The 10,262-nt window shown below is 39.8% G+C and overlaps 1 protein-coding gene across 5 annotated transcripts in view; it reads right to left on the bottom strand.

The window, feature by feature from the left end:
• LOC109927968 (heterogeneous nuclear ribonucleoprotein H3-like) overlaps positions 1 to 10,069 on the bottom strand; it is a 16,559-nt gene extending 6,490 nt beyond the window's left edge. For 2 of the 5 annotated variants that reach the window (XM_048618551.1, XM_048618550.1), the window contains exons 1-5: positions 8,680 to 10,024; positions 7,894 to 8,010; positions 6,405 to 6,560; positions 5,130 to 5,273; positions 1,796 to 1,934 (exon numbers count right to left, since the gene is read on the bottom strand). In XM_048618551.1, coding sequence (XP_048474508.1) covers positions 1,796 to 1,934; positions 5,130 to 5,273; positions 6,405 to 6,560; positions 7,894 to 8,010; positions 8,680 to 8,695 — 572 coding nt within the window. In that variant the 5' untranslated portion in view covers positions 8,696 to 10,024. Of the gene's footprint in view, positions 1 to 1,795; positions 1,935 to 5,129; positions 5,274 to 6,404; positions 6,561 to 7,893; positions 8,011 to 8,679 lie in introns of all 5 variants that reach the window. The other 3 variants (XM_020527978.2, XM_020527980.2, XM_020527981.2) reach the window with 3 other exon arrangements.
• Positions 10,070 to 10,262: the final 193 nt, after the last annotated feature.

Raw genomic sequence — 10,262 nt, forward strand, 5'->3', positions numbered from 1 at the left:
AAGACAAGGAATGTGCTTCACACCATAGCTCATTAACATGCTTTGGCAGTTGCTTTGCGAAAATGGCAACTTTAAACACATTTACACAACAAACTTAATTCATACGTAAATCATACTTTTCATATGCATCCAGCAGGTGTATCCCAGTATTATTAATGAACAAGAATACCCAAGTGGCAGGCTTATCCATTATAATTGGATGATACCCTGAAACAGCCACTTAGAATCAGAAAATGCTCAGCTTGTAGATCAGTTCATGACATCTCTGAAAATGCATCATCTAATTAACTTTTCACCAGAGCAATCTGCCTACTTTATCTAAAAAAAAACTAGGCACAGTCAATTTGTCAAATATAGCAGCTATTTAATTTTCGCATTAATGTGTCATTTACATATAAAATGTCTGACTTGCTGTGGCAAAATTTGAAGCATAGGAACCAGTTACATGAAGTAACTACAGGTTGTTTCATAGTTGGACGTTCATGAACTGGACGTCAATAAAAAGGAATATTCACCTGCATCTAGTTGCAGTGGTGAAATTTTTTAAACTACCCAAGAGCACAGCAAATTGTTTGCCAAAACACAAAACACGTGTTATATAATTTGACCAAGTTGCATTTGTCAAGCGAATGTTCCGTCTTTAAGTTCCAGTGATTACTGTGACCGCCTGGTTTCCAATGACTATCAGAAACCTGACTGCAAGTAGACACTTGGCTGATCCATATGGTTAGAGAAATTATATCATCAGACTATACATCCTATGAAAGCAATCAATATGGTTCCTCAACTCCAACTCCAGGTTTGATTAAGGAATACATTTTTCTAGAAGAGCAGCTATAGACAATGCAATCTTGGTATCCGTTTCAGAATTCTGGAATCCACCATCCCCCAAGTGCCATCCGATACCAGAGGCTCAAGGAAGTTGAAGGTTTGGTGGGACACTGAAATGAAAACAAAACACAAAATTGACACAGTCGCTGCACCTGAGCAACTGTAATCTCTGGTACTGTTCTCTCCATAACTCCCAACGAGATTAATTTTCAAATTACGTGCAAACAAGACATCAAGTCAGACATTTTAAATACAAAGTTTAGTGCAAGATATCAGAGATATAACACAAGCATTTGGGACAAATTTCACCAATTAGCTATTAATACCGACGCTTCTGAACGCGAATCTGAATACTGATTTCAGTGCAATACTTTTCTACTGGAAAATAGAATAGTTAAAATATCAGCAAACCTAGTAGTCTTCACCTTCCCATTAGGTGAGATGAAGACAAACGCATGGAATGCTGTGTGCTTCAAGCACAAAATGATAAATTAGTGAAGTGGGGTAGGGGGAGAAAATGTCCCACAATTGTGACATTGCTTTGTAAATGTTACAGTTTAATTTGAAACTGCACTTTGGGTATGTAATTTAATTAATCCAAATGTTTGAACATATTACTTCAAAATTGAATCAAATTGAAGCAATTCAAATTTTAAACATTTACATCCACGATAATCCTAACTGCAAGGCCCTCTCTGGAAAATGAATCTTTACAAACTTGGGACTAAAGAGCAAATGCTGCCCTGGTTTATCATTTATCGCCAATCAATTTTGAAGTCACATATAGAGGGCCCAGCAGCATAGGACATCATTTTGACAGTTTTGAAAAATCAGTTGAGTCCCCACTCAAGTTTTCCAATGGTGTGTGGGAGGTTCGACTATTGTCTCTGCAAGAACAGATGAATTCTGCAACCTGAACAAGTGGGCTTAAAGACGTATGAGCCACCCTTCCGTCCATCCCCACCTGTGCCCTATTCTTTCCTTGTGTTTCCCCAGTGCTTTTTCAGCTATCTCCTTTGATGCAAACTGCACGAAGGCTTCCCCCGTGCTTCTCCCCTGGTAGTCCACCGGCAATGTTATCCCATTTGGCACGATTTCCAACCCTTCAACCCAAGGACAAATACCCCACAAGGGGAACAATATTAAAAATTGAAACATTCCTACTTATGCACATACTACAGCATATCAATATTGAGTACTGATATCAGAATTGACTAATGAGACGAACAGCTGCAGAATGCTCTTTAAATAAAGCAAAGATCCAACAAAAAAAACAAAAACAAAGGTCAGTTAAGCTTGCATATTTTTTAAAACCAATGCTTGTATAAAGAGGGGCAGGACAACATTGTTGCTTTAGCCAATGTTAGCAACATGCATTAAATTCTAAGAAATAATTAATCATGACCATAATCAGCAGGTTGCTGTGGTCATTCAAATTGGTTCACTTTTACACCTATAATGGAAACCAAAATGACAGTCAAACATTAAAACTTCAGTGGTACAACTAATTTTAAGGCATGATTAATTTGTCCTTGTTTTAGGCAACTCGAATTAGCGAACAAAGTTGACATACAACTACGCAGGTAACTACATTTCAATTCAGTTGTGTCACCAGGATTAAAAGTCTCTGGACACAAAATCCCAGCTTACGATTCCAATTGAGAGGTTAAGAGTCTCTCACTGTTTGTTAATGAAGAAAAACCAATTGCAATTTTATCCACTTCACACCAAAACTCAGGGCTGTATTTGCAAGCAGATGAATAAAGTCCCACTCGCTCTCCGTCTAGAGTCTATACAAATTGATGAAGGCTGAACAGAACCTTTTCAGTGTCACTCGCTGGCTGGTAACTGCCCATAATATCATCTGACATAATTATTCTGATTAACAGCCTACAATACTTTTGGTTTTAATAAATCAAGAAAGCAATTAATACGACAATTTTATAAATTCATAAATAAGCATGCAATTAAGGAATACATTGACTGCAGCAACTTCAACTATTTTTCCCTACGTAAACCTTGGTCTTAGTGATGGAATCCAGTCGTTGCGAAGAACTGTTTAAACGGTACAAATAGCAAAGAGCATAAGCTCCAGTATCACACTCAAACAAATCAGGATCCTTTTTGCTTTAGGTAATTAGCAATATGCAGCCTGTGCATTCACCAAGCAAACTCTGCATCAATACACCAATTTAGCATGGTCTTAAAATATAAGAGTCCATTTATATAACACGCTGCAAGTTACTGACTGTGAAGAAACCTTAAGGGTACCAAACCAGTTGCTGTCCCAAACAGCTAGGTGACTACATCATACCAAACTGAACTTTACTTAGTCCAATGAAGTCTGACTTTTCTACTGCTTTTAATTAGTCAAGACAGAGACATTTACTGCAACACAAATTCAAGTTAAATTGTCTACCTAACTCCTGATACAGGAAACCTATGGTAGATCCACAAGCATCAGCAGGCTGAACCCAACAGTCGCTGAATGTCACAACCCGGGGAAACTAGTATTTTTTTTAAACTGCTACTCCAGATTCTTATCTCATCCCAGCCAGTATCCTTACTTGCTCTCTCTGACCATTCAGATAGGATTAATGAGACAAGGACTGCATTTGCTCAGAGGTCCACACTGTGGTCAAAAATCTTGCCAACGCTCACCATGAAGCTTCATGCACGAGAATTAGCCTTGTAAACGCATACATGAAATTAACTTCATTTGGAGGTGCACGTGCAATTTTTGAAAAAAAATCAAAGACAAAGCATCGTAAGGGACTTTTTTTGAAACATTATAGTACAGGTTAATTAGATGAATAACGAGGGATTTTGTTCTGATTCCTGTAAACTTCTGGTCCAGTTATCAATTCTTCACAGCCAGTAACTGCAGTGAATTGTAGTGCTGAGACATCAGTAGCACAACTTAAAATCTTAACATTTTGTATACCAGTAGAAACTGTTACGGAAACAAAACAACCCAATTGAAAAGGGAGAGACACCAATTTTAGGGTTTCATCCCTTTTACGGGTAATCCCACTTTAAAGCATGAGAAGCCGAGGGCAGGCAGGCAGGCAACACAGCCATAAAGACAATGGCTAGAGCCGCAATAATCCAGGTCACAATTCCTCTGTATCTAAGAGGTGACCGGCCTCTGGTGAATACATCCCAACACTGGAAAACGTGGGTTTGGAAACTCCATTGGAATGGCAAGCACATGCCTGCATCCACCACTCCATGGTGCAACACAACAAATGCCAAATTACAGCATGACTGTATCGTCTGAACCCAAAAATTTAACTCTACTGTACACAAAAACGCTTAAGGAATAGTTTTGAATACCAGCACCACTGCTCAAACCAAAGTTATTATATTAGTATTATATACAATTATGAAATATTACTAGTGCTAAACTTGAGCTGACAAATTGACAAAAATTGAAAAATTGAAAAATTCTAAACCAATTTCGAGGTCTCACAATTGAATGGGTTAATTACTGCAGTTAACATTTCCCAATTAGTAACTGCACATGAAGTTACTGGAACACGATTCTAAACTATTCCTTCAAAAAAGTTGTCAAGGATGACGAATTTTGATATTACAGGCTCACAAGATTGGACTCAAGGATTATCTTATTTAGAACAAAAAGCCATTCTCATCATTAAAATGGAAAAACCAAAAGGGACTAATTTTAAGTCACAGGCCCAATGTACCTTTTAGAAAAAAGTTACAAAGTAAATATTTGCTAGCTTTGTGTCAGCAAAGGCAACCTACACCCCAAAGGTTCATCTTAAAACACTAGATTAGTTTGGTAACTTGGTGCAACAAGCTTTGCCGGGACCATGGAGCTAACTAGTGATCCTTGCCCAAAACTGCAATCAAAACCCCCACCAACACACTATTTTCTTCAGTGATGTTGAAAACAGTGGCATTTCTTAATTACCAAAGTTACCTTTATTCTAAGTCACGATGCTAAGCTTTAAAACAAACATTTTAACCACTGTTTTTGTTAATAAGCATTTTTTGGAACAAAAAACCCTTGTGCCCAATGCTATGTGCCACTCTACTAAGTCACAAGATCACAATTTAGCTATCTCACCCCTTCATCTACAGAAAATAGAAATAAAACAGCTGTGTACACAAACACAGAACACAAACAGCCATTGGACAGGCTACCCAAAATGTTCCCAAATCCATTGTTAAATAAAGTAAATCGACATTACTTACTGCCCCCTACCCACATCAGACCCACAAGCCCAAATACTTGGTTCCAGTATTGGAGAAAGTAACAAATTAAGATGTACCTGTGAAAAACTGCAAAATTTCCTCTTTACTGCAGCCAAAGGGCAAGCCCCTGAGGCGCACTGTTCCATCGCTCGTGGACTCAGTTTGGTTTGGGTTAGCATGTTTTAGCGCCCAGTCCATTTCAGAGGCTTTAGTTTCAAACACTGTAAACACAAGTTACAAACACTAACAAAAACGAACATGTTGCAGGTTTGTCTGTCAAATACCGAAAGAGGACAACATGGACAAAGTCACTCCCCATGCCATGCACTGCAATATTATTTTCTGAATACCACATCTGACGGATGACTTCACAAAAGAAAATTAAAATTGCACCTGTCTGCATTTTTCAACACTGTCCCAGCTACTCAAATTTTCTGCATTAATATTACTAACAAGAAAGATGTTTAGCAGACCACTGCTCTTTTTTGAGAGTTTAGACACCTATAATGTTCCCTGTTCACCCTTACAGTTTAACAGAAGCAAAATACAGGAAATCTGAAATAAACACAATGGGATGGATTAATTCATGAAGTCTGGCAGCATCTGTGGAGTTCACTTTACTGGGTCCTGGAGCTACACTGAAAACATTATCTGTCTCGGTCTCCTGAGATGCAGTCAGGACTGGGTTCCTCCAGCACTTTGTGAGTATTGCCTTAACAGTCTCTTGCTTATTGATATACTCTGCAAAGCCCACATGTTAGGACACGGTCATGAGGAGTGAAAACCATACCCCACCACAAACTTCAGCTAATTCGATTAAGCGCCTGAAGTTGTTTATGGCTGTTTCAGTCATGGCGTACTCAACAAACTTTCCAACACAAGGACCAATAGCAAAACACTACAAAGCAAGAGCATTCACGCGCAAAATTTCAGCTCTCACCATTCACTATGTCTTGGGCCAGAATAAGATGTGAGTCTCCGCAGCGAAAGGCTTGCTAATTATTTGAAGTATGCAAGCAGAGGTCTATAGCATTGAGCAGTTTTCAGACTTGGAAGCTACGTAGAATTCAGTACAAAGATGACAGTTTGAAGCATAAATCTGGAACTGATGCTAATCAGGAGGGTGGAAGAGAGGAATGCATGAAGAAACATCCTCAAAAAGTTAATGTACTCCCCCAGAAGTGAAATGCTCAGTGCTCCTTACATAAAAAAAAGCTGTTGCTTTCAGTTCTTCCTCTTCTAACTGTGCACTCCCCCCCGCCCACCCCAAAACTACAAGATACAAAAACCTGCTACATAAAACCAAACAAACGCCTCTGTCACACCGAGTGATGGTTTGAAATGTCACGCACCTTCGATGTATCGATGGCCCATGCTTTCCCGGTCTTTTGCAAGGGCACGTTTTACATCTTCCTCACTTTCCAGCTGAACAAAGGCTTCACCACTTGGGCGGCCTTCTCTTAAATAGGTGAAGTGTATTCCAGCAGTTCCATTTAATATCTTGCAATCTAAAAGCAGCACACATGACAAACTGATTTTTTCTTGTACTAATTAGTAACGTGGGGTGGGGTGGGAGGCATGGGAAGCAGGACAAGATTTAAAAATAGCAAAGGCATTGGTGAACAGAAATGTTAAAATGGTACAAGGCACCGTCTTAAATGCACGTCAAAACTTAAAATGTCAGTTTCCAGCAAACCAAATCATTAACTTCAGCATCTCCAACTGCATATTTCACGCTACAAAACACAGCAAAAATCTTCCAAAACAAATATAGTACATGTTCATAGACTCCTGATCTCCCAGCAGAAGGCAAACAAAAATGATTCGAATTTTCAACTTTTCAAACACTGTTTCAATTACCACGGACAAGCAGCAGGGCAGGCTCTAGTTCCGTTCTGAATTTGGGTATTTAATTCAATGACACCCAAGACATCGGAACCAGTTCAAATTCCGCTCAGTTTGCATACACAACAACACTGATTTGATAAAGTGTCAACCGATAGTCATTTACAAAGATGACAGTCGAGGGAAGACTGCATGAGCATTGACCGGTGACATTAACCAAACGGAACAAAGTGGAAAAAGTAACATCCCTTATTCCCAAACCGCTAAAAAGATGATAAATTGTTCTATGACACCACCATTATAGATTTTAAATGCAGTCACTGGGGCTGATCACTCAAGCTATGAAAATGACAAGTCATTAGTCTCTATTAAAAAATATGGACTGTCAAAATATAACAAAGGATCAGATTCACAGAATAGGGCAGAGCTCCCTTGCTTGAGTAAACAATAGATAACAGACAGCCACTGATAAACTGAATATGAAATTCAGGAAAACATCTTAACCAAACAGAGGCTATATACAATATATTAAAAAAAAATTAGTAAAACAGCAGCTTCCATGGTATTTTCCACCACAAGAGTTTTCCCTAGGCATGGCTGCAACCTTTGACAAATTCAGGTTTAACATTAATCTCAGTTCCAATGATATTCCCAACAAAATAAAGAACATGTTTAAAAAAAAAAATCCAGCAATTAAAGTGTGAACAAATAGTGCCACAACAGTTCTTCTCAGGCACATAACAATACGGTGCCTAGAGACAAAAAAAAACTGCTTAACACACTTCAGAAAAAACAATTACATGAAGTTTATAAAAGAAACCAAGTTTATCCATTAACTCCTGACTCTCAGATTCAGGAGGTAGCTGTAACTGACTCGTGCCATTCTGTACTACTTCTGAAATTGATTCCCTAAACGTAAGGCTTGCATCTTTTAATTCACAACTTCAAAATTCTACTTTTCCTTAAAGCCTTATCATTCAGATGAATTCACAAAACCTGAAAAGAAGCGTAACACTTCATCAGCAGTGCAAGACCACGGAAGTCCACGGACACGGACAACAAAATCTTCATCCATCGTAATTGTCTGTAACACAGATCTCTCCACAAGAAAGCCTGAAAACAAGACAAATCGATCAATCACAAAGAGACTCGAGTGCAATACAAGAGGATTTTATCTTTTCAACTCATGAATATTCAGTTGTAACATCTGCTCACACCACAAATCTTAAATATGCACGCTTAAAAATTTTCAGAGAAAGCATTTACACAAGACATGGAAAAAAGCTACCCTGACAACACTTGATCCTACCACCTAATCAACAAGGAAAACTTTCTAGCAACCACAAACATAATACATTACAACCAACTTATCTTGTAAACGGTAGTAATTCACAAGCTTAATGCAATGGCCTAGTGGTATTACTGCTAGACTGTTAATCCAAAAACTCATCTAATGTTCTTGTAAGCCAAATCAAATTCCTCCAGGGCAAATGGTGGAATTTGAATTCAATGAAGAATCTGAAATTGAGGGTTTTTTCCACTGGAATGTAAGAGGTCAAGTGGTGACCTTATAAACCTTATATAAAATCATGAGGGATATAAGTAAAGTGAATGGCAGATGTTTCTTCCCTTGGGTAGGGGAGTTCAAAACTGGGGGCATACTTTTAAGGTGAAGGGAGAAAGATTTAAAAACAACACGAGTCTTTTTGTTTACAAACGCACAAGTGTGGCTCTTGTGTGGAATAAACCTTCAGAGGAAGTGGTGGATGTAGATACACTTACAATGTCTAAAAGACATTTGGATAAGTACACGAATAAGAAATCCTTGGACAGACCATGGCTCAAGCGCAGGCAGGGGTAGTTTTATTTGAGACTATCGTCAGAATGGCCTGGTTGGACGTTTCCATGCTGTACGATGGCCGTGAAATCATGGTTTATCTGATGATCGACGTATCTGGTCCACCTTTAGGGAAGGACACCTGTCATTCGTGTCTGGCATACACGTTACTCCAGACCCACAGCAATAGCCCTCAGTTCATTGATAGTTCGGGATGGGCAGTAAATGCCGACCTAACCAGAGAAGCCCACATCTCATGAGCGAATGAGAAAAAAAAAATCTTAATATCTACAGCCAAATTCACTCAGTAAACGAAAAACAACTGGCCTTCCAAAAAGTGACAAGATCCAAAAGCAACAACTAACACCGAACTGCGATTCCAGGTAGAGGGAAAAGGTCCAAGTAGCTTTTTCTGCGTGACCTTATCGGGAATTCTGACGTGCATTTGTTGGGGAGTCTCAAATCATTGCGTTTGCCCCAAATCATTAACTTCACCAACCCTGATAACACTGGGTACTAAGAGACCGCGTGTAACCCATGTAGGGCAAGGGAAGATACCCCATCGCCCACTCCGGGAAAGAACAAGGAACAAAAAGAAAACATGCTGAACACATCTGGAGCCATCTCTAGATGGAGAAACTAGAGTTAATACCGAGTCCAAGAGTACCTCTGAAAGCGGACTGGTGGCAAGCCCGGGAGGGAAAGCTGGGGGGTGGGGTGGCAAACACCAGCTAGAAAACCATCGCGAATGCAAAAAGAACGAGCTGGGGCACCCCGGTTCAGCCAACCGGGCTACCATCAAAGCTCGAGTCTGAGCACGGATGAGATTTAGTTATTTTTCCCTTCAACCACGGACAAAGATCGAAATAAAGATAAAACGCCCGCCATTCCCGTCTTCAAAAGTAAATAAAAGTCGAACGAAAATAACTCGAGAACCAAACAGCGCCAAAAACCGCCACCTGCGTCCATTACAAAACAAACGGACCCCCTCAACGAACGCGATTAAAATGGCGGCCGCGCTTCACAACGGCCTCGTGTTCCAATATCACCACCACACCCGACCCGTCCTCCCCCACCCCGCCTTTCTTCTACACTCTTGAAGTATCAACTCCCATGATAAAGTATGATGTGGCGTACGCAATAATTTCAAGAACGAAACGCCTGAAGACTAGTCGGATATTTGGCGGTGGGTAGACAATGAAGTGACGATCAGAACTGAAGCGATCCTTTTCTCTCCCTCTCTTTCTTTACCTGCGACTCGCCTCAACAGCACGACAGCGCCTACTAACGTCATCCGCCGGAAACAAACGGAATTGTGCCGTCAAACCCCTCCCCCCTCGCCTTCATGAACATTTACAACTTTCCAGAGAATCATTCATACCCACCCAGTGAACGATAGACAAAAAGAAACAAACAAGGACGGTGGTCGTCTTGACTTTTTTTTTAGGAAAAATTGGTTTGTTGCCAACCATTTATTTAAAAAACTGCAGCAGCCCATGCCGATTGGTTACAGCAACCGAGACCTCGG

Source organism: Rhincodon typus, chromosome 40 (genome assembly GCF_021869965.1).
Source record: "Rhincodon typus isolate 14 chromosome 40, sRhiTyp1.1, whole genome shotgun sequence".
NCBI lineage: Eukaryota > Metazoa > Chordata > Chondrichthyes > Orectolobiformes > Rhincodontidae > Rhincodon > Rhincodon typus.